The sequence below is a fragment of the Mobula birostris genome, chromosome 9, assembly GCF_030028105.1.
Source record: "Mobula birostris isolate sMobBir1 chromosome 9, sMobBir1.hap1, whole genome shotgun sequence".
In the NCBI taxonomy this organism is placed as follows: Eukaryota; Metazoa; Chordata; class Chondrichthyes; order Myliobatiformes; family Myliobatidae; genus Mobula; species Mobula birostris.
In genome coordinates, this window is record NC_092378.1 from 155809309 (window position 1) to 155833882 (window position 24574).

A 24574-nucleotide genomic window follows, 5' to 3' on the forward strand; every position below is an offset into this window, starting at 1 on the left:
TGTAAAAATGGCAGATGGAATTTAATGCAGACAATTATGAGGTCTTGAACTTTGGGAGGGGGTGAAAGGGAGGGGAAGGGGGGAAGGGGAGGAAGGGGGAGAAAAGGAGGGGAGAGAGTGAAGTGGGGGTTGGGGTGAAAGTGTGTGGCTGGGGGAGGAGAGAGGTGTGAGGGTAGGGAGAGGGAAGCGGAGTGGGGTGGTTGGGAGGGAGGGGGAAGTTCAGGAGAGGCAGTAGGGATTGGGGGTGAGTGTGTGTGGGTGGGGGAGAGGAGAGGGAGTGTGGTGGGTGGAGTGGAGGGTAGGGAGTCGGAGGGGGAGAGTGGAGAAGGCCGGTGTGGGGAGGAGACGGGCGTAGGGCCTCGGAGGGTAGAGGTGTCCTCACCCCGGCGCCTGAGGTAGGCGGGTCCCGGCGGTGGCGCCGGGGCGGTGCCAGGCCGAGGGTGGGATTGTCCCGGGAGCTGGCGGTTGGCTGCGCCCGATGTGGGCCGGCCGAGAACCGAGGAGGGTCCCGGGATCTGCCGGCCCACCACCTCCTCGGGAGGCAGTGCCTGCCCGCCGCCGCTAGTGAACCGCAGTGCGAGCGGCGAACGGACCATGTACACCATCAGCCGGGGCCCCAGTCGGCTGGCCACTCAGCGGAGGACGGGTAAGCCGGGGGGCGGGGGTGCCCGTGCCGGGACCGGGGGCTGGGGGTGTCCGGGCCGGGCTTGGCCGACTCTCACACCCGCTTCTCTTCCCGCAGGACCATCCCAGCAGATCGAAGCCAAGCCCGGCTGCGACCTGAAGCAGAAGCCGGTGGGGAGGTGAGTCGCGGCGGGTTGGGGTGTTGGGACAGACCCGGGGTGAGGGGCTGGTCTGCCGCCTTTGCCCTCTCCCCTCTGCTCCACCCCGACCTTGCGGTGAAGGTGACGCCGGGGAGGGGACGGGGTGGGGTGGGGGGCTGGTTGTGCCCCCTAGTGCCGAGGCCCAGCGCCGTCATGTGTTCCAGAGTTGCATAAGACTCGGCGGCGGTGTGACCTTCAGCTCGGCTCCTGCCGGCTGCCGGCTGCCGGGGATCGCAGCACCGAAGGGAAGGCGAGGCGAGGCGAGGTGAAGTGAAGGGGTCTGGGGAGCGTGTTGTCAGTCAGTCCACCCATCAACATTCAGCAGGGTTTTCCCTCATTTGGTGATCTTCTCCCGGTGTGGAAACACCAATGCCCTTGAACGGGAAATCCTACAAAAAGTAGTGGATAAGGCCCAGTGAAGCCCACCCCACCTTCGGGCACTTCCACACGGAGCCCTGCCGAAAGAAAGCGGCATCTTTATCAAGGACCCTCACCATCAAGGCCATGCTCTTCTGGCTACTACCGTCGGGAAGCATGTAGAGGCTGAGGTTCAGGAATAGTTAATACCCCCTGGCTCCTGAAGCAGAGGGGACAACTTCACTCACCCCATCATTGAAGTGTTCCATAAACAAAGGACCCCTCATCTCCTGCTCTCCATATTTCCTGAGAGTATTAGAATACAAGGGCAGGGGTGTAAATGCAGTCATCCCACCTCTCCCGGAACTTCCGGCACTCTCCCGCATATAAATAGTGGCTCCCTGATGCCCGCAAATTATATACGATATCACGGAAATCAATTTTTTTGAGAGCGAGCGAGAGAAAGGCAAGTGAGAGCGTGCCAGCGACCATGGGAGAGAGAGAGAGCGCACCATGGCAGAGTGTACCAAAAAAATATATAAACCGTACGTCACTCCAGACTACACTAAAGTGTACCCCTGCCTAATAGGGGTCAAAAATAATGACAGTGTTGCTCGCTGCACTGTTTGCAACAGTGACTTTTCTATTGCCCATGGTGGGTTAAGACTGTAAAAGACATGTTGAGGTGAGTTTAACAGGTGTCATTCGTTCATTAGCATAGCTGATGTTATTTAAACTAGCTGGCCAGCTGCTCAGGAGCTACTCTATTGCAGACATCCCACCTCTCCCGGAAGTCTCCCGCAAATTGATGGTGCTACCTCCCTGAAATGAGTTTTTGCAGGTTGGGGTGTCTGTAGAAAAGGGCATCAGGTGTCTTGAAGATCTTTTCATAGACAATTGTTTTGCAACTTTTGAACAACTGTCTGCAAAGTTTAACCTACCTAATACTCATTTCTTTAGATATCTTCAAATTAGACATTTTATTTTACCTCAGCCGAGAGGAGATTTCTAGACAGGACCGCCGACCAAGATCCTCTGAGCGGCTTCACGGCCGACCCGATCTCATTGGCTGCCACACGACCACATGACGTCTCTGCGCACACTTCGAACATGCGGGAGCTTGCGCGCTGACGTCATCCCGGCACGGAGGCGGGTCTATAGGTAAACACTGGGGTCAAAGCACCACTGACAACACACTGGAGGAACTCAGGAGGTCGGGCAGCATCCGTGGAAAAGATCGGTCGACGTTTCGAGCCGGAACCCTTCATCAGGACTGAAGAGGGAAGGGGCAGAGACCCTATAAAGAAGGTGGGGGAGGGTTGAAGGGAGAACGCACCTTCTTTATAGGGCCTCTGCCCCTTCCCTCTTCAGTCCTGATGAAGGGTTCCGGCTCGAAACGTCGACCGATCTTTTCCACGGATGTTGCCCAGCCTCCTGAGTTCCTCCAGCGTGATGTGAGTGTTGCTTTGATCCCAGCATCTGCAGATTATTTTGTATTGGGTATGTTTAAAATGGAGGTTAATAGATTTAGGTATTTAATTAGTAAAGGCATCAAAGGTTACAAGGAGAAGGCAAGAGAATGGGGTTGAGAGGGATAATAATTCAGCCATGATGAATGGTGGAGCAGACTCATGGGCCAAATGGCCTAATTAACACTGCTTAGACCTTTTGATTTTCAATAGGTTTCGAACATAAGTGCACGATGGAAGTAACCCGCCTTTGCCCCTTCTGTCAGTGGCCAACTGTTCTGCTGGGCTTAGTAGCTAAGCCCCACGCGAAAGCCTGAAGGAAACCCATGCAGTCACGGGGAGAACGTACAAACTCCTTAAGACAACGGCAGCATTGAACCCTGATCGGGACCGCTGGTGCAGTAAACCGCCATGTTAAAGAGCCGTCTCTGACCTACTCCTCTTCATGGCTGCAGAGTTTGTGAATACGGTGGTGATTTTCCAGAATTCCTGGGGTTCAGGAAAAGTCCTAGCAGATTGTAAAGTGGGATTAGTAACTCTCCTGTTAGAGAGAAATTAGTGAGCTAAAGATTAACCGGTTTCATAGCTGGGGCAACTGGTCTGATCTCCTAATCAGGGTGTTTTGGAAATCGTGATAAGGCAAAGTTAGCAAGGATGCATGAAAGGGAAATTGTGCACAGAACAATTCAGGGGAGTGTTCGTTCAGGAGAGAGTAGGGACGGTCTGTGGTTGTAGTATTTCTGGATTTTCAAAGGCTTGTGATAAGATATAACGAAATGTTTTTATTGAGAATAAAGGTTTACGATTAGATTAGACGATAAGGTAGGAGCATAATTACGTCAGTCAGCAATTGAGTCTGTCTGCCATTCCATCACGGCTGATTTATTATTCCTCTCAATCCCATTCTCCTGTAAACTTTGATGCCCTGGCTAATCAAGAACCTCTCACCCTCCACTTTAAATATTCCCAATTACTTGGCCTCCACAGCTGCCTGTGTCAGTGAATTTTACAGATTCACCACCTAGTTAATGAAATTCCTCTTTCTCTCTGTTCTAAATGGTTGTCCCTCTTTTCCGAGGCTGTACTAAGCTCACCCACTACAGGAAACAACTTCTTCACGTCCACTCCATCCGGGTCATTCTGGGTCATCCGGGTCATGACCAACAACCAACACAGTCCGAGGATGTGCTGGGGGCAGCCCACAAGTGTCACCATGCTTCCAACACCAACATAGCGTTCCCACAACTTACTAACCCCCAGCCGGTACGTCTTTGAAATGTGCAAGGAAATCCACACGATCACAGGGAAAACGTTCAAACTCCTTGCAGACAGCGGCAGGAATTAAACAGCGACTGGTGATGGCTAACCTCGACGCTGCCATGCTGCCTGCACACCTACAGGTTCAGTAAATCAATTGGGAGGGAGGGACGAAGGGGAATGGATGTGCCGAGGACATAATGGGACACTGACGTCCTCAGTGGAGCTGAAGAAGACTCATTAGATGGCCTGACTGGGAACGTGCTGGTACAGGACATGATGGCCTGACTGGGAACGTGCTGGTACAGGACATGATGGCCTGACTGGGAACGTGCTGGTACAGGACATGATGGCCTGACTGGGAACGTGCTGGTACAGGACATGATGGCCTGACTGGGAACGTGCTGGTACAGGACATGATGGCCTGACTGGGAACGTGCTGGTACAGGACATGATGGCCTGACTGGGAACGTGCTGGTACAGGACAAGATGGCCTGACTGGGAACGTGCTGGTACAGGACATGATGGCCTGACTGGGAACGTGCTGGTACAGGACATGATGGCCTGACTGGGAACGTGCTGGTACAGGACATGATGGCCTGACTGGGAACGTGCTGGTACAGGACATGATGGCCTGACTGGGAACGTGCTGGTACAGGACATGATGGCCTGACTGGGAACGTGCTGGTACAGGACATGATGGCCTGACTGGGAACGTGCTGGTACAGGACATGATGGCCTGACTGGGAACGTGCTGGTACAGGACATGATGGCCTGACTGGGAACGTGCTGGTACAGGACATGATGGCCTGACTGGGAACGTGCTGGTACAGGACATGATGGCCTGACTGGGAACGTGCTGGTACAGGACAAGATGGCCTGACTGGGAACGTGCTGGTACAGGACATGATGGCCTGACTGGGAACGTGCTGGTACAGGACATGATGGCCTGACTGGGAACGTGCTGGTACAGGACATGATGGCCTGACTGGGAACGTGCTGGTACAGGACATGATGGCCTGACTGGGAACGTGCTGGTACAGGACATGATGGCCTGACTGGGAACGTGCTGGTACAGGACATGATGGCCTGACTGGGAACGTGCTGGTACAGGACATGATGGCCTGACTGGGAACGTGCTGGTACAGGACATGATGGCCTGACTGGGTACGTGCTGGTACAGGACATGATGGCCTGACTGGGAACGTGCTGGTACAGGACATGATGGCCTGACTGGGAACGTGCTGGTACAGGACATGATGGCCTGACTGGGAACGTGCTGGTACAGGACATGATGGCCTGACTGGGAACGTGCTGGTACAGGACATGATGGCCTGACTGGGAACGTGCTGGTACAGGACATGATGGCCTGACTGGGAACGTGCTGGTACAGGACATGATGGCCTGACTGGGAACGTGCTGGTACAGGACATGATGGCCTGACTGGGAACGTGCTGGTACAGGACATGATGGCCTGACTGGGAACGTGCTGGTACAGGACATGATGGCCTGACTGGGAACGTGCTGGTACAGGACATGATGGCCTGACTGGGAACGTGCTGGTACAGGACATGATGGCCTGACTGGGAACGTGCTGGTACAGGACATGATGGCCTGACTGGGAACGTATGACCTTGATTGAAAGAGTACAGAGAAAATTTACAAGGAAATTACCAGGATTTGAGGACCTGAGTAATAGGGAAATGTTGAACAGGTTTGGACTTCGTTCCCTGGAGTGTAGGAGAATTGGGGGAGATTCAACAGGCGTATACAAAATAATGAGGGGGATAGATAGGGTCAAGGCAAGCTGAAGTTGGGCGAGACTAGAACTAGAGGACATGGGTTAAAGGTGAAACATTTCAGGGGAAGCTGAGGGAACTTCTTCACTAAGAATGGTGAGAGTGTGGAATGAGCTGCCAGCAGAAGTGGATGTGAATTTGATTTCAACATTTATAAGGAGTTTGAATGGGAGGGTTATGGAGAGCAATGGTCCAGGTGCAGGTGGATGGGACTAGTTCAGCATGGGCTAGATGGGCCGAAGGGCCTGTTTCTGTGTTGTAGTGTCCTATGACTATGACCTCTTCTACCCACTGTGTGTGGCTCCGGATTCAAGTGCTTGCTGTCACTTGTCTCCCTCACATGTTCTTGCTGGGATGAAGAAAATGTAGACAAGGCCGTTGGCAGGTTTCAAAATTCAAAGTAAATATATGTCACCTTGTACAACGCCGAGATTCATTTTCCTGCAGACGTTCACAGTAAACACAATGGAATTAAAGGATGACTGTCCCCAACCAGTGTGCATAAGACAACAAACTCTGCAAATGCAAAAATAAAAGAAATTAATAAATATCGAGAACGTGAGATGAAGAGTCCTTGAAAGTGAGTCCACAGGTTGTGGGAACAGTTCAGTGTTGGGGTGAGTGGAGTTATCCCCTCTGGTTCGGGAGCCTGATGGTTGAGGGCTGATAACTGTTCCTGAACCCGGTGGTGGGGGTCCCGAGGCTCCTGTACCCTTTTCCCAGTGGCAGCAGGAAAAAGAGAGCATGCCTGGGTGGTGGGGTGAGAACGTCGCTTGACGATGGATGCTGCTTTCCTGCGACAGCACTCTGTGTAGATCTGCTCAATGGCTTTACCCGTGATGGACTGGGCCATATCCAGTATTTTTTATATGATTTTCTGTGCAAGGGCATTGGCGTTTCCATACCAGGCCGTGATACAACCAGTCCACATACTCTCCACCACACATCTACAGAAGTTTGTCAGGCTTGTAGATGACGTGCTGAATCTTTGCCAAGTTCTAAGAAAGCAGAGGCACTGCCGTGGTTTCTTTGTACTGGCACTTGTGTTCTGGACCCAGGATAGATGTGTTGGCTGGAATGTTCCACTTGGGATAGAGAGAGAACACGAGCAGATTTCTCAGCAAGGTGTCAGACGTGGTGGTGGTTTATAGCTGCCCAGAAGCCGACCACAGCTCCTGCAGACAAAACCTGTAATCCGGTTATCCAGGCACAAACTGGTGCCTGTTCAGTGCTTCAAACTCTTCCATTCAGAAGTTTAACAGTCTGTAGTTCATTACTTTACAGCCCGAAGCAGTGTCGCTGGAACAGTGGCTCTTTGAACTTTACCCTCCGAACACAGTTGTATCTACTCTCCCTCATTTTTTGGAACACCTCTCAGTGGTTCACAATCTCGTCCATTGGACGATATCTTGGCTTCCCTCCAACAATGACACAGGGGTTTGGTAAAAGCAGATAACTATAACTAGACTGCTCTGAATTCTGCTGGTATCTGTTCACAAGACTGGTTAAACAGAAACAGGTTTATTTTCACTGACTTGTTGGGAACTTTATTCCTTGTGGCAGCAGTAGGTGTAACAGATAAAAAGTGACCATAAATTACAGTAAGAACATGAGGGTCAGACCCATTTTTTTTTTTATATATACAAAATTCTTTATTACAAATGTAGGTGCTATACAATATTTACAAACCCAGTGACTAACACATTTACTACACTACAAACAGACAATACATGTTAAACCATTATATTGCCATCCTCATGAATGATGGCATTTACACCCCGCGGAGCCCAACGGTCCCGGAACATCTCGACGGTTGCCGTGGACTGTGCGTATTCCTTTTCAATATTCACCCGGGCACGAACGTACCCCCTAAACATAGCCAGGCAGTCCGCCCGGGGAGAACCTCCTGCCACCCTTTTCCAGGAGCCACGGATGGCAATTTTCGCCAGCCCCAGGAGCAAGGGTGAAGCTCACTCTGCACCGTCCCGTCGACACTCGCCATCCGTTACACCGTCCCGGCGCACGCTCCCCCTCCCTCTCGCCATCCTGTTGCACTGTCCCTGTTTGCAAACTGTAATCCGAGTTGGTTTGGAGTAATGTATCAATGATTCTGACTGGTCTGATGCAATCCCTATAGTCGTCAATCGCCCTAGTTGGGACGTTACAGAGGGCAGCCATCACGAGGACGTGTTGTTTACTTGTTTCTGACCACCCAGTGAAATATTATTCAGCCGATGTTCGAAGGAGATGAGAGAGAGGCTGTTGTTTGTGCCAAGGTTAGTTTATGAATGAGTGAATTGCTGCGACTTTTTCTGTATCCATGCTTACAGTGGTTGTTCTATGAAAGTGCTCATTCATTCAAACGTTCGTTAACCGACCTGCTGCCCCACCCATTCACACAGTGGCTGGGTCTGCGCTGAGCTCACTCTCTCACTCACCTCCAAGGCTGGCAGCTCGCTGACTAGCCTCGGCACTGGAATAAAAGTACAGTGGATTCCAGTTAATCGGAGCAGCTGTTTGTTTGTGACAACTCTTAAGGAACAAAAACTAGTCATCAAAATAGCCAGGATTTCCCTTAGTTCTTTTGGGACAATATACCGTTCAATTGGGACAGGAGACTGTTGCTGAACAGTTTCTAACTAGCTTCAGACATGTGGTTAGGCACCACACCGTGCTTAAATAGCTTTTAAATAGTTTCAGTTGCATGCACTGATGTTCAAAAAGCAGTGATATTTGTCACTGGTAGTTGGCAAAAATAAGCAGTAAGACAATTCAGAACTGTTTTGTTCACTGTGGTTTCAAGCATTCAAGCTTGGGATGCTAGAAACAGGCGGGAGTGAAAATGAAATGATTTCATCACTTCAGCAGGTTAGAAACTATGAAGAGTTTGAAGGTATCAACAATCCTCTTGAATATTACAATGAAAATGAAGATTTGGAGGATGCAGTTGTCTACAGTATTGTATGAAGGCAGACCATTATCTACACCAGCAGCCTGCACTGATTTTGTTCATTAGAATCATTGAAAAGAACACGTACACTGGATGAATCTTCTATCGGTTACTATTAGGAACTAATACACAGTTTTATAATGCCGTATTAGTGTTGATGGTGTTCTAATTTGTTCTGAATTTTATTTAAGTACATAGTTTGCTACTCGGTTTTATACTTTTTTTGCTTTTTTAATTGTTTCCATGAGAATTCAGCTAATTGGGACAGCTGCTTAATTGGGCCAATATATACTGGTCCCGATATGCCCCAGTTAAAGCGGAATCCACTATTTTAAAATTCGGCCTTTGTTAGACCATAAGACTTCTGAGCAGAATTATGTCATTCAGCCCATCAAGTCTGCTCCGCCATTCCATCATGACTGATTTATTATCCTTCTTAAACCCATTCCCCTGCCTCCTCACCATAACCTTGACATCCTCACTAATCAGGAGCCTGTCAACCCCAGTTTTAAATATACCCAGTGACTCGGCCTCCACAGCTGTCTGTGGAAATAAATTCCACAGATTTTCTAAAGAAATTCCCCTACATCTCTGTTCTAACTGGACATCCCTCTGTTCTGAGGCAGTGCCCTCTGGTCTAAATTCTCCCATGACTGGAAGCATCTGCTCCATATCCACTCTATCTAGGCCTTTCAATATTTGATAGGTTTCAATGTGATCCCCTCTTTGTTTTAAACTCCAGCAAGCACAGGTCCAAAGCCGTCAAACACTCCTCATATGTTAACCCTGTCATTCCCAGCATAATTCTTTTCTGATTCAGCAGTAAGGCATATGAACACGTGTTAAAGGTTACAATAGATAATTTCCTTAGTTGTTTAAAGAATAACCGGCAGAAAGGAAGGAAAATAGTTAATGAAGTAATAAGAGAGACAAAGTAACGGTGAGCCAGTTGACATAATCTTCCACCAGAGGGAACTGAATCTACTGCTGGGGGAGCTGCAGATTACGACCAGCTTTTCCACTCTCACCATCTCTCAATAACCTCGTCTCTATCTCCAGCTCTTAGCACTAGTCAAGATTCAAGTTTATTTATTGAAGTTCAAAGTAAATTTATTGAAGTTCACATATATATCACCATATACAACCCAGAGATTCATTTTCTTGTGAGCACACTCAATAAATCTGTAGAATAATGTCTGTAACGGAACGGTGAAAGGCTGACTGACTAGGCTATTCAACCATTGTATAGAAGACAACACACTGCAATTACAAAAGGAAATAAAAAATACTAAATAAATATACAATAAATATCGAGAACATGAGATGAAGAGTGTTAGAAAATGAGCCCTTTGGTTGTGGGAAGATTTCAGTGGTGGGATGAGTGAAGTTTTCCCCTTTGGTTAAGGAGTCTGATGGGTGAGGGGGTAGTAACTGTTCCTGAACCTGGTGGTGCGAGTCCCGAGGCTCCTGTACCTCCCTCCTGATGGCAGCAGTGAGAAGAGAGCATGGCCTGGGTGGTGGGGGTCCCTGATGATGATTTTTAGATTTTAGATGGATGCTGCTTTGCTGTGATGATTCAGATAGATGTGCTCAATGGTTAGGAGGGCTTTACCTGTGATGGACTGGACCATATCCATTACTTGTTATAGGATGTACTGTTCAAAGGGATTAGTATTTCCACACCAGACCGTGATGCAACCAGTCAATATAGCATTTGTGTTAACAACCAGCACACCTGAGGTTGTGCTGGGGGCAGCCTGCAACTGTCGCACTGTATTCTGGCACCAGTATAGTGTGGGCCCCCCCTTCCGATGGAGTCTCTCCCGAATACAACAAGCTCTCTCCCTCTCTTCCAGTGGCCCAGCGCCCAAGCTGGTGTTTAACCGAGTGAACGGGAAACGTTACCCGACGCCGTGCACTGCGGAGCGCAGAGAGGAGGAACACACCCCAGCACACGAGGAGAACGTGCGGTTTGTCTATGAAGGTAAGGGGAGAACAATGGCGAGCCTCTCATGCCTTTCCCAACCCAACCATAGGATCTTCTCTCTCCTGCCCCTCCCACACCCTGTATTTAAATTCTATTTCCCATTCCCATTCCCATTCCGACATGTCAGTCCGCGGCCTCCTCTACTGTCCTGATGAGGCCACACTCGGGTTGAAGGAGCAACACCTCATATTCCATCTGGGTAGCCTTCAACCTGATAGCATGAGCATTGATTTCTCCCCCACCCTCTCTTTTTCTATGTTTTCTATGCTTGACCATCTTGTTTTACACCCAGGTAGTTCTCAAACTTCATGTGTAAGCTGCACAACACCCTGCCTGCCATCGGTCTGAACATCTGCATATTTCATCAGTTGCCTCTCTCGTTTCTCTTCTCCATCCTGTTCTAGGATTAACCTGGTCCCTGTTGGAGTGTCTGACCCCAATGCTGACCATTTGAGAGGAAGCCAGTGCTAACGTGGACCCAAAACAGCTGACGAGGTTCCTTAAAGCATCTATGTAGAGGAATAAACAGTCGACATTTCGAACCAAGACCCTTCACCAGGACCTGAAGAAGTTCTAATAAGGGGCCTTGGCCGGAAATGTTGACTGTTTATTCCCCTCCATGGATGCTGCCTGACCTGCTGAGTTCCTCCAGCATTGTGTGTGTATTGCTGTAGATTTCCAGAATCTGGTCTCTTGTGTTTATGATGGGGTCGCTTGGGGTTCCCCGTGACACAGGGCGTAGAATACCATGTTTCAGGTTGAAGTTCATTGTTATCTGACTGTACATGTATATAACTAAATGGAACAATATTGCTCTGCACCACGGTGCACCACAAAACATATCACATACAGCACATAAAACAAAATATTACCACAAGTAAGTTAATAAAATATGCGGGCATGCCAGTGTGTAGGCCAATCTAATGCCACCTCCCCACTTCCGCCCTCTGCCCCGCTTCTGAATTCTAGGATCCCATAAGCGTTCGAAGTTTGAAGCACTGGAACACTTGCTCAGGTGGTTGCTTCATACCCTTCACTATTTTACATCCATTGACTGGACCACCAACTCTGAAGTAACTGGCTGTTAACTTTTGCTTGACATCCTTCTGCGATACCTTGGGTTGTGTCACTAAGTTAGAGGTGCTGTAGAAATACAAATTGTTTGTGATTGGGACTTGGGTTAGAGAATTAGCTAAAGTTCAAAGTAAATTTATTTTCAAAGCAAGAAAAAGTTTGTGAACCCTTTGCAATTACATGGTTTTCTGCATTAATTACTCATAAAATGTCTGATCTTCATCTACGACACAATAATAGAAACACAATCTACCTAAACTAATATCACACAAACAGTTGTACTTTTCATGCCTTTGTTGAACACATTGTTTGATCGTTCACCGTCCAGGCTGGAAAAAGTATCTGAACCTTTGTATTTAATACGTAACTGGTTAGACCTCCTTTAGCAGGAATAACCTCCACCAAACGTTTCCTGTAGCTGCTGATCAGACTTGCACAACAGTGAGAAGGAATTTTAGACCATTCTTCCATATTTCTGAGATACCTTGCAGTGCCTCTTCAGGTCATGTCACAGTATCTCAATTGGGTTAAGGTCTGGACTCTGACTTGGCCATTCCAAAACATAAATTTTCTTCTTTTTAAACCATTCTGCTATTGATTTTCTCCTGTGTTTCAGATCATTGACTTGCTACATTATCCAACTTCTATTAAGCTTCAGGTGACGGACTGCTACCCTGTAAAATGTCTTGATACAATTTTGAATTCATTGTTCCCTCAACAATTGCAAGCTGTCCAGGCCCCAAGGCAGCAAAATGGCCCCAAACCATGATGCTCCTTCCACCATGCTTCACAGTTGGGACGAGGTTTTGGTGCTGGTGTGCAGTGCCTTTTTTCCTCCAATCATGTGCATTTCTGTCGGAAGGTTCAACTTTTCTCTCATCTGTTCACAGAACATTGTCCCAGAAGCGTTGTAGAACATCCAAGTGGTCTTTTGCAAACTTGAGACGCGCAGTAATGTTCTTTAAGGAGAGCAGTGGTTTCCTCCGTGGTGTCCTTCCATGAACACCATTCTTGTTTAGTGTTTTTCTTATAGTGGACACATGAACAGAGACTTTAGCAAGTTCTAGAGATTTCTGCAGGTCCTTTGCTGTTACCCTTGAGTTCTTTTTCACCTCCTTCTGCACTGCACATTGTGCTCTTGGTGTGATCTTTGCAGGGCACCCACTCCTCAGGAGAGTATCAACAGTTCTGAGTTTCCTCCACTTGTAGACAGTTTCTCTTACTGTGGACTGATGAACACTCAGGTCTTTAGAAATGGTTTTGTAGTCTTTTCCAGCTTCATGCATCTCTGCAATTCTTCTTCTAAGGTCCTCTGAAAGTTGTTTTGATCGAGGCATAGTGCACATAAACAGATCTTTCTTGAGAAGAGCAGGCTCTATCAGTAACCCTGTTCTTTTTTATAGGGGAGGGCACCTCTACAACCCACACCTCCAGTCTCATCTCACTGATTGGAACACCCGACTCCAAATAGCTCTTGCCCCAGTGGTTCACATGGTTTTTGAACCTTGGCTGTGATTGTTTAAATGGTCGACTCAGTATTGACAAGAAGTACAATTGTTTGTGTGTTATTATGCAGATTGTGTTTCTCTATTATTGTGACAGATGCAGATCAGATTACAATTAATGCGGAAAACCAGGTAATTGCAAAGGGTTCACAATCTTTTTCTTGCACCTGTATACGTCATTATATACAACCCTTAGATTTGTTTTCTTGTGGGCATTCACAGTAAATACAAAGAAACACAATAGAGTCAATGAAAAAACATGTACAAGGCGGACAGACAACCAATATGCAGAAGACACCAAACTGCAAATACAAAAAGACTAAAAAACAATAAATATTGAGAACATGAGATGAAAGGTCTTTGAAGTGAGTCTTTAACAGTTCAGTGTTGGGATGAGTGAAGTCATTCCCTTTGGTTCAAGAGCCTGATGTTGAGGGGTAAGAACTGTTCCTGAACCTGGTGGTGTGAGTCCTGAGTTCCCTGTACCTTCTTCCTGATTTCAGCAGTGAGAAGAGAGCATGTCCTGGGTGGTGGGGGTCCCTGATGATGAAAGTGACCGGGCAATAACGAACCTCAGCCTGGGGTGAGACTGCACCGTTGACCATCGGTGTGTAACAGCACCGATCTTCTGTCAGCTCTGCTGGGATGTCCGGATCGGGGATCTGTGGCGGGTCCGTCCCCTATCTGTGTGAGGGAGAGCACTAGGGGGACGGTGACAGACCATTGCTGAGCAGATTTACAGGGACGTAGCCAGGGTGGAAGAGTTTTAAGAGTAAGGGTTGTCTTGGCTGAGATCGATTTCTTTGGACCAAGGCAGAGGGGATGTCGTTGAAGTGTGTGAAATGACAAGTCCCCTCACAGTGTTCAGAAGCGACTCTGTGGTGCAGTGCCTAGCGCAATGCGATTACAGCCCAGTGACCCGGGTTCAATTCCCACTTCCGTCTGTGAGGAGTTTTTATGTTCTCCCCATGACTGCGTGGGTTTCTTCTGGGTGCTCCAGCTTCCCCCCACTTTCTAAAGATGTACAGGTTAGATTATGAAGACACACAGTCCCCTTTTATTGTCATTTAGTAATGCACGCATTAAGAAATGATACAGTATCCCTCGGGTGTGATATCACAAAAACACAGGACAAACCAAGACTGAAAAAACTGACAAAACCACATAATTATAACAAATAGTTACAAACAGTGTAACAATACCATAACTTGATGAAGAAGTCCATGAGCACAGTAAAGTTCAAAGTCTCTCAAATGTCCCACATCTCACGCAGACGGGAGAAGGAAGAAAAACTCTCCCTGCCATGCTGACCACAGTCCGACTCTGAGTCATCCGAAAATTTCGAGCTCTGATCAGCTCTCCGACACCGAGTACTGAGCGCCATCTCTGTCCGAACGATCCGACCTCCTTCTCGGTCGCCAAAAGCAGGCAAGGCTGGGGATTTTGAGGCCTACCCTCCGAAAGATTCCGGACCACGCAGTAACGACAGCAGCGAACGGGCATTTCAGAAACTTCTCCAGATGTTCCTCTGTGCTTTCACGTCCATTCTCCATCAAATCAGAAATTGTCCATGGCCCCTATTTAACAGATACCATATCATTTTTCACCAGAGAGCTGCGCACGCGTGGTGCGCTGCCATCTTCTCCTCCCGCTGGTTAGGGTTAGTGAATTGCAGCACACTACACTAGTGCCGGAAACATGGTGACATGTCTGGGCTGCACCTGATGCATCGTCAGACTGTGTTGGACAATGATATGAACAATGCACTTCACTGTATGTTTCAATGTAAATGTGACAAATAAAGCCAATCTAATCTTAAATTGGCTAAATCTTTAGTTTGGGTTTAGAAGCAGGGATCTTGGATTAAAATGCTGGAGAGGAGAAGGGGAAAATGTGTCCCAAAAGGGTGGAACTGGTGACTCCCTGCCCCTGTGAAGTAGAGCTGTTGTGGCAGGGACGTGAGAGGCCTCTCCCTCTGTTGTCCATTCCCAATGCCTGGAGGGAGTGACCGTGTGTGGACGGCTGCTCTCAACTCCCTCCGAGCCTCACACCTTCCAAAAGCTCCTGAGATAGGTGCATACAGAGAGATACGTTCAGCTAAATGTCATGGTAGATTCAGATAAACTCGAGTGGATGAGGAGGTGGGCAAGGAGGATGAGAGGTGACGATCGACCATTCAGCCCATTGAGTCTGCTCTGCCATTCCATTGTGGCTGATCCTGGATCCCACTCAACCCCATACACCTGCTCTCTTGCCATATCCTTTGATGCCCTGACTGATCAGGAAACTATCAATTTCTGCCTTAAATATACCGATGGACTTGGCCTTTCAACATTCGGTAGGTTTCAATGAGAACTCCCCCTACATTCTTCTAAATTCCAGTGAGTACAGGCCCAAAGCTGCCAAACACTCCTCATGTTAACCCCTTGATTCCCAGAATCATCCTTGTGAACCTCCTCAGGACTCTCTCCAGTGACAACACATCCTTTCTGAGATATGGGGCCCAAAATCGTTGACGATACTTCAAGTGCAGCCTGACTAGTGTCTTATAAAGACTCAGTGTTATCTCCTTGTTTTTATATTCTATTCCCCTTGAAATAATTACCGACATTGCATTTGCCTTCTTTACCACAGACTTGCACGAGGACTCCTAAGTTCCTCCGCACCTCTGATGTTTGAACCTTCTCCCATTTAGGTAATAGTAGAGATGTACGTGATGGTGACAGGCAAAGATCAAGTGGATAGCCAAAGACTTTTATTCAGAGTGGAAATGGCTAATAGAAGGGGGCATAACTTTAAAGTAATTGGAGGAAAGTATGGGGGCGGGGGGCAAGTGTTTTACACAGAGGTGGTAGCTGCATGGAATGCCCTGCCCGGGGTGGTGGTAGAGGCAGATCAATTAGGGGTACTTAAGCAACTCTGGAATAGGCACATGGATGATAGGAAAATGGAGGGTTATGTGGATTAGATTGATCTTAGGGTAGGTTAAAGGGTCAGCTCAACATTGTGGGCGGCGTGATGTAATGTTGTATGGTCTAAATTCCCTCATTTACCTTCCTGTGGTAGCTCAGGGAACCCAGTTTGACAGGACACAGCGTTACAGTGTGTAACAGCCAGTCTGTGTCGAGCTCTCTCCTCTCTCTCCTCTCTCTCTCGGACACTGCTTCACACCAGGCAGGGAGGTGCTGGGACATTCAGGAATATGGGGGTTGGGTGTGGGAGAGATCAGCGACCTTAAACCTGTGGAAGTGACCAAATGAAGGAAATGGGTAAGCACACACAAGCAGTTCAACCCATGTTGCCAATGACAAAATACAGTAACTGGACCCAGATCTCACACACTCTTACAACTCAACCTCACTTCATTTTACTTGTGCACAAAGACAACAGCGTGGCCCCTGTCACCACACTGTTCTCAGAATTAGGTTATCAGTGATGGATATTGACCATTTGGTGAATTGTATATGTTTGAATTCCTGTTTGAAGATCAGTTGCCATTCATATTAGAGGTGTTAAAAGTCAATGGAAACTATAAGCTGATAACTGATGCTACTTTGAAGTTAGTAAAGCAATTGTCCGGTTTATTGGGTGTGTTTCACGTATTCCTATCTCATCTGTCTCCAGCACCCTGTAGTGTGTAAAGGGTAGACCTTTCTTAAAAAGTCTCGCTTCAGAGGCCTCACTCGTCTGGTTTGAGTAAATACAGCCTCAATAAATCCCGCCTATCTCGTCTGCAGTAAGCAGAGGTATATCCGACGGTTTCACTTCAAAAGTCTGGGTAAACTACATCGGGCTGTCTTTGCCTGAACATCGTCTTTAACCCTTGCCTAACCACAACTTCCACAATTGCAGCTGGTGATTGACTGACTCTGAGAACTAATTAAATGTAGCACAAAATAATTTTACTTTAGAAGTTTAAAACTTATTTAGTACTTGTGGGTTGTGGGTACTCGTCCCTGATGGACCAATGACAGTTTAAAAGCTTGTCAGTGAAGGAAAGTCCAAATATTTTTGTGTGTTCAAAGTGCATGTTTTTCTGCTGTGCGGTTGATAGGGAACAAAGAGCATCTGTCTCTGAGTGTGAGTTACTGAGAATGATGGTTTTCCTGCCTGGGTGGGATCCCTCTCTTCAGTGACAGAACTCAGCAGCGAACAGTCAGTGGCTATCAGACCCCCACTGGGACTTTGGGGACGTGTATTTTAATAAGAGATGAACAGAGAGCATGGGGTTTGCCAGGCAATGGGGAAAGTGAGGCTGTTTGGATGAGTGTCCCAGGAACCAGTCTCCCCTGTGCTTTGTTCTTCTCTAGCTCTGGTTGTTAATGCCCCAGGCTCTGTGAACTCTCACTCCGTGACAATCTCACCTGCTGTACAAGGTAGTGTAGACCATGCAGAGATTGGAATGAAACGTTAAATATAACTGTTCGAGCCACAACGTTGCGCTGATCAATCTAATCCTTACCTCCGACGTAGTCCTCCCTTCTTTATCATCTAAGAGTTTCTTCAATGCCCCTAATGTATCTGCCTCTACCACTCCTGGCCGGGTGTTCCATTCACCCAACACTCTGTGTTTTTTAAAAAGAACTATCTCTGACATCCCTCCCCCCATATTTTTCTCCAGTCACCTTTAAATTATTTTATTTGTTGAGATACAGCGCAGAACAGGTGCTTCCAGCTCTTTGAACCACGCTGCTCAGCAACCCCTGATTTAACTTTAGTCTAATCTCAGGACAATTTACAATGACCAATTAGCCTTCCAACCGGTACGTGTTTGGACTGTGGGAGGAAACCGGAGCACCTGGAGGAAACCCACGTGGTCACGGGGAGAACATACAAACTGCGATGGGAATTCAACCTGGGTCACTGGTACTGTAAAGCGTTGTGTTAACCACTACACTACTGTATGATGGGAATCGAACTCGGGTCGCTACTGTTGTAAAGCGTTGTGCTAACCACTATAATACCGTGTGGTATTAGCTATTTCCACCTTGCGAAAATGTCTCCAGCTGTCCACTCTATCTATGCCTCTCATCATCTCATATACCTCTATCACGTTACCTCTCATCCTCCTTTACTCCAAACAGAAAACCCCTAGCTCGTGTAAGACTCGCTTTGCCTAGTGGCATGATGTCGGGGTGATAACCCCCTGCCCGGCCAAACTTTAGCACTCTTGTTTGGGTGGATGCTGCGTGTTGTGTCCCCTGTGTAACATCAGCACCCCGAAATAACATTCAGTCCACAATGTGTGGTTAAACGATTAAGATTTTATATTTAAGTATGGGGTTAGTAGAGAAACAAAAGAAAAAGAAAACAAATAAAAGGCGCCAATAATCTCATAAACAAATCCAGTGCACAAACGTTGGAGCTCACGGATTCCCTTTCGCTGATCCTCCTTTGCTAGTTGGCTCCTGGGCTCCCACCCCAAGCCCAGGCCCAGCAAGTCTGGCAACCATCTCCTCAAGCCACGTCTTCTGTCTTCATCCTCCTCGCGCCTTCTCCCCCAAGCCCGTGTAAACTAACAGCTTTCACACAGACAGAAAGAATAACATCTCTCCCAATTGGTTAGCAAATGAATACAAGTCCTGTTATCACTAATTAAAACCCAAACATGCTGCTACAGAGAACATTACCTCATCAGTTAACATTACGGAGAAGCCATTCCATTATTAGCCTTAGCAAGTAACATGAAACCCTTACACTCACTCAGCCTATTTTCATAAGACATGCTCTCTAATCCAGACAGCATTCTGCCCCCTCTCGAAAGCTTCCACATGAGGGTGACCAGAGCTGAACACAGTACTCCAAGAGTGGTCTAACCAGAGTTTTACAGAGCTACAACATTACCTCACAGCTCTTGAACTTGATCAACACAACATACGCCTTCTTAACAACCCTATCAATTCGTGCACCATCTGCCTTTCCTGCTGGAGTGGAGCTAGTGGTCAGTTCAGAGGAGACTTCCCCAGTGCCCTGACGAATACTTATCCCCCAGTCAAAATCCAATAAAAATTAGCTTTATTTGTTGCATCTACATCAAAATACAAATGTGTTGTGTCAATGAGCAGCACTGTCTGACAATTGGACTGGGGGCAGCTCGCAAGTGTGGCCATGCTTCCAGTACCAACATAGCCCTCACCCATACCTTCATGGAAACCCACGGTTAATAAAGTTGATCTTTAACTCGTTTGATGGCTCAGGGCCTGTGCTTGGTGGAGTTTATAGGAATGAAGGGGGAACCTCGCTGAAATCTATTGAATATTAAAAGGCCTTGATATAATGGATGTGGAGAGGATGTTTCCTATAGTGGGGGAGTCTAGGACCAGAGGGCACAGCTTCAGAATAGAGGGAGGTCCATTTAGAATGATGAGGAATTTCTTTAGCCAGAGGGTGCTTAATCTGGAATTCAGTGCACAGGGTGGCTAAATCATTGGGTATATTTAAACTCTTACTATATTAACACTCTTACTAATCAAGAGTCAATCAACCTCTGGACTCTTGATTAGTAAGAGTGTTGAAGGTTACAGGGAGGGGGCAAGAGGGTAGGGTTAAGAGGTATAATATATCAGCCATGATGGAATGGTGGAGCAGACTTGATGGGCCAAATGGCCCAGTTCTGCTCCTGTGTTGGATGGGATATGTGTGGCTGGTGAATGATGTTACTTGAATAAAACTTCTTCCTTTGCTTCCTTCCTCCTGTGGCATTAGGGGAGCCCACCTGTCTCCTGCCTGGTCTTTAGCTCTCTTTCATCCGAATACTCTTTCTCCCAGCCTGGCAGCAGGTGGAAGAACAGCTCGGGGCCAGCCGGCGGCCGGACAACAGCCAGAGTCCCCGTGGAACGGTGGAGTACGTGGAGAAGACACCAAGCCAAAACTTGAATAGTGAGTGTCATTGAGTACGGTTGCTCCTTAATGGATGTGTATGGTCCTGACCCGTTAACCCTCTGAGTTCCCTGGGGGGGGGGGGTGGTGTATGGTCCTGACTCATTAACCCTTCTGAGTTCCCTCGGGGGGTGTGTATGGTCCTGACCCGTTAACCCTTCCGAGTTCCCCAGGGGGGTGTGTATGGTCCTGACCTGTTAACCCTCTGAGTTCCCCAGGAGTGTTCAGGAAATAAGAGTATTGATCAGTGCAGGCCATTTGGCCCATAATGTTGTGCCAGTCTTTAAACCTACTTCAAGATCGATCTGACCTGTCCCTCCCTCATAGTCCACCATTTTTCTATCAGCCATGTGCCCAAGAATTTTCTCGGTGCCCCTAATGTATCTGCCTCTGCCATCACTCCTGTGCCAGGGTGTGCCATGCACCCAGCACAATGTGCAAGAAAAAAAACTACCTCTGACATTCCCCCCCCACCCCCCAGTATTTTTCTCCAATCAGCTTAAAATTATACCCCCTTGTATTAACCCATTTCCATTCTGGGTAAAAGTCTCTGGGTGTCAACTTGATCTGTGCCTCTCATTCAAGATTCAAGTTTGTTTAATGTCGTTTCCAGTAACAAGTGTAAACGAGAGTGAAACAATTGTTACTCCGGATCTGATGCAGAACAAAAAACCCACAATAGACAAAGAACACAGTAAATATAAATACTTAGCTTACATACAGAGATTGATTGTATGCCTATAACGTGACGCTGGGCGCAGGAGTGTCTGTACACAAGATGACTGACAGGAAATGATAAAGTAGTGGTGGTTGGGGGTGTGGAGGGGTGGGTTAGTGGGTGGAGGTGTTGATCAGCCTTACTGCTTGGGGAAGGTAACTATTTTTGAGTCTGCTGGTCCTGGTGTGGATGTCACGTAGCCTCCTCCCTGATGGGAGTGGGACAAACAGTCCATGAGCAGGGTGGGTGGGATCCTTCATGATGTTACTGGCCCTTTCTCAGCACCTTTCTGTATGCAAGAGGATTCTGTGTATACAAGATGATTTTACTCTCAACTGTGCTGTCTTGGGATTGGACATTTGACAAGGAACCCTGTGTGTGTGTGTGTGTGTATATATATGAGTGTGTGGAGTGTCTATCTCATTCCATGGGTCTAAAGCTGACGTCTTTCCTTTGTCTGGTTAGTAGACTTTGTCCCCATCGACCTGGAGGAATGGTGGGCAAAACAGTTCCTGGCCAACATTCAGAACTCGTCTTAGAGCCGCTGGACTGGTCCAATCTGCCGGGAGGATGTCAGCAGTCAGCAACAAGTGGATTTCTTCAGATCTCTCCCTCCTCTTGCTGTGACTTACATAGAGCGAAGATGTTTCTATAGAAACCAAATCAGCTGAGATACTTGGCAGCAACCATTGGGTCTTTGGCCTTTGCTCTGATTGGGTGAAATCCCCTGCCTTTCTGCAATAAAGCAGCAAATTTTCAGCAAAGTACCCCGGGTCATCTTCACAAGGCTTCAGAAGATATTTCTGTCCTCTCGGACTGGACGGATGTGTTAATCCTGTGCTAGTCCACGTCTGGTGACATCCTACAACACCTGGCCTCGGGATTTAGCCAGCTCTGCCTCACAAGTCAAGGAGCCTCCTCCAGCTGACTGAGGGCATAAACTCAACATATGCAAGCCCTGGTCAACCAGTGCCTTCTTTCCCTAACCCCCCTCACCATCCCTGGAATGAGGTGACATCACTCTGTTCTTCTACCACTGTGTCAGCATTAACTCTGTTCCCTCACCCTCCTTCTTGCACAGAACACATTCCTCAGCACCATCCTACCCGTAAATGAGAAATTCCCATGATGTAAATGTTAAATGTGGCAGGTTTTGGGGAACTCTCCCCTGATATTCCCATGTGGGTGAAGGTTTCCCATCCTTTCTGGGCAGGCTCCTCCAGCTGGCACACAAGCCAGCCTGTCTTCCAGGGATGTGGGGTCGAGGGGCTGTTGGCTGGATAGTGGGGATGTACCAGGATCCCAGAGGCTGCTCTCGCTCTCTCCCTCTCCCTCCACCTCAACAGAATGGCCATTCCCTTCCTCGCATCTCCTGTTTCTGTCAGGTATCTGAACGGCACCACTCCTGATTTAGTAGCTGCCTACGATGCTTGGAGAATGCACTGTGATCGCCACTGCCTTAATGCCAGAGGCACCCTCTGCGTTAGCGACAGACCAGCATCTCAAACTACCTATCACACTGTGGCCTTTCGTGGTGTCCGTTATCCTTCAGGTACAGCGAGTGAAGGTGGGGTGGGGGTTTGGGTCACACCTTGTACCTGCGGACTGCAGGACTGTGTACTGATGAACTCGAGTGAGGAGACCTAGTTACCTCTCCAGCGCCCTCTGCTGTTTACACATGCAGCTGCACCCACTGCCCCTCAATCACAGTCTCACATTGTAGCTCAGAGATCAGCAGGTTTCCTAAAGTCCTGCCTTTTAGCTGAACGCAGGCCCTGGCAACATCTTCTGCCGTCCTGCATTCAGTCGGCTCGGCCGTATCTACTGTATCCACTTCCCTGGCCCCACACTGGGTCCGTCTGCTTGCTAGGGTGTAGGCTTCTGTTATCTTACTGCCCCGCCCATGGCAGGAAAGGCCAGCTGGGCCCTGAGCTTCGACACCAATCGGTGGGAGATGGTGCTGCAACCCTATCTCACTCACATTCTGTCTCTGGAATGTGAGAACCACTGTAGAACAGCTATCTCCATCCAATGTAAATCTGGAATAATTTAGGATGGAGGGGGCTAGGCTGCTGTATAGGACTTTTCAATGCTGGGCCCAGCCTGAGTAATTGTGTGCTGTCTCCTCCTACCCCACTGCCCTGTACTCCAGTGTCTTTGCTTTACAGGTTCATGTTCATTGCCCAAATCCTTTCTGCCCTCATGGGTTTATTAATGCAGATGTCCCCATCTCCTGGGACACCAACAGTTCCCCTCCCACTTTACTTTTGGTTCCAGGTTCTCATCTTCCTACCAGGTTTACAATTCTTTGTTCTCCCACGTCTTCTGCATAATTATGAAATTCGTACCACCCCCCCTTACACCTGCATACTCATAAAACCTGTCCCCATCACTGCTTTCCCCTGATGTCCAACCTGTCCCCCCTGTCCCCGTCACTGCTCCCCCCTACGTCCAACCTGTCCCAGTCACCATTCCCCCTACGTCCAACCTGTCCCAGTCACCGTTCCCCCTACGTCCAACCTGTCCCCCCATCCCTGCTCCCCCCTACATCCAACCTGTCCCAGTCACCGTTCCCCCTACGTCCAACCTGTCCCTGTCCCCCCGTCCCCGTCACTGCTTCCCCCTACGTCCAACCTGTCCCAGTCACCGTTCCCCCTACGTCCAACCTGTCCCCCCATCCCTGCTCCCCCCTACATCCAACCTGTCTCAGTCACCGTTCCCCCTACATCCAACCTGTCCCTGTCCCCCCGTCCCCGTCACTGCTTCCCCCTACGTCCAACCTGTCCCAGTCACCGTTCCCCCTACGTCCAACCTGTCCCTGTCCCCCCGTCCCCGCTTCCCCCTACGTCCAACCTGCCCCCGTCACTGCCTCTTCCTCTCACTTCACACCCCACCAAGCTTCAAGTTGTCACCGAGTTCAGGTGGGTTACATGATAAAATCATCTAAAGCATTAATTATGGATTGTACGGTGAATCTGGTTTTGGTTCATTAACTAATCCCCAATCCACACAAGTATTACCAGCAGCTGGTAACCTCCTGTATGGAACGTTGCTGAAGCAAGTTGTGACTATCTGTATGGGCTTCCACACACTGTGCAAGTTACATCTGTCAGACACAAACTCTTCACAACATCATGACCTGCCCTAATCCAGTTAAGATTTACCCCTAAATTCCCCATTAGGACCTTGTCCCTATTAATATAATTTCAAGCATTTTCCATTGATATCAACCTACCACCCTTCTCCCCACCCCCCTGTACAGTATGGGCAATGGATCCCTGCTCTCCCCTGTACAGTAAGGCTGCTTTTGACACTGATCTCTGTTCTGAAGTCCCAGGGAATGGTAAAGTTGCATCCAGTGACCCAGAGTTGCTGATGCGTGTGCGCATGCAGGATTAAGTGTGGCCATGGCTCTGTGTAGATCAGGCTCACACAACAAGATGAATAGTATTTATTCAGATTTTTAAACTATGCAATGAGATGTAATATTTTCCACTGTGACTGATATAAGAATGGGAAAGGTGTTTAGAATAAAATGGAGGTGGGGGGGTCAGGGCTCTGGAGAGAAGTCTATGTTAATGTTTTCTCTCTGGTTGACAACCACTGTCCAGTGTGACTGAAGATAACATCATTTCTGAGCCTGTGTAAGTGTAAAAAATAAATCCATGCTGGATGACTAATCTGAAAGGAAAATAAACAGATCAAATTTATTTATCTAAATACCATTCTCCAAGTTGTCCTTGAATTGGGGATGA

The 24574-nt window shown here is 48.1% G+C and overlaps 1 protein-coding gene across 2 annotated transcripts; it reads left to right on the forward strand.

Annotated features, from left to right (window-relative positions):
* Positions 1-441: 441 nt before the first annotated feature.
* Positions 442-24539, forward strand: mcrip2 (MAPK regulated corepressor interacting protein 2). 2 transcript variants are annotated; one of them, XM_072269252.1, is made up of 5 exons: positions 442-646; positions 743-803; positions 10513-10640; positions 19991-20101; positions 21285-24539. In XM_072269252.1, the coding sequence occupies exons 1-5, from the start codon at positions 595-597 to the stop codon at positions 21356-21358; spliced, it is 426 nt and encodes a 141-aa protein (XP_072125353.1). In that variant the 5' UTR covers positions 442-594; the 3' UTR covers positions 21359-24539. The 2 variants fall into 2 exon arrangements, with proteins under 2 accessions (XP_072125353.1, XP_072125355.1); XM_072269254.1 differs by having other exon boundaries at positions 446-646; positions 21288-24539.
* Positions 24540-24574: the final 35 nt, after the last annotated feature.

What these genes read in the sequence shown, in the direction of transcription:
- mcrip2 (XM_072269252.1), top strand. Translation starts at nt 595, where the DNA reads ATGTACACCATCAGCCGGGGCCCCAGTCGGCTGGCCACTCAGCGGAGG. An exon ending in GGCCACTCAGCGGAGGACGG is followed by an intron (nt 647 to 742) that starts GTAAGCCGGGGG and finishes CTCTTCCCGCAG; the next exon opens with GACCATCCCAGCAGATCGAA. An exon ending in ACCAAGCCAAAACTTGAATA is followed by an intron (nt 20,102 to 21,284) that starts GTGAGTGTCATT and finishes TTGTCTGGTTAG; the next exon opens with TAGACTTTGTCCCCATCGAC.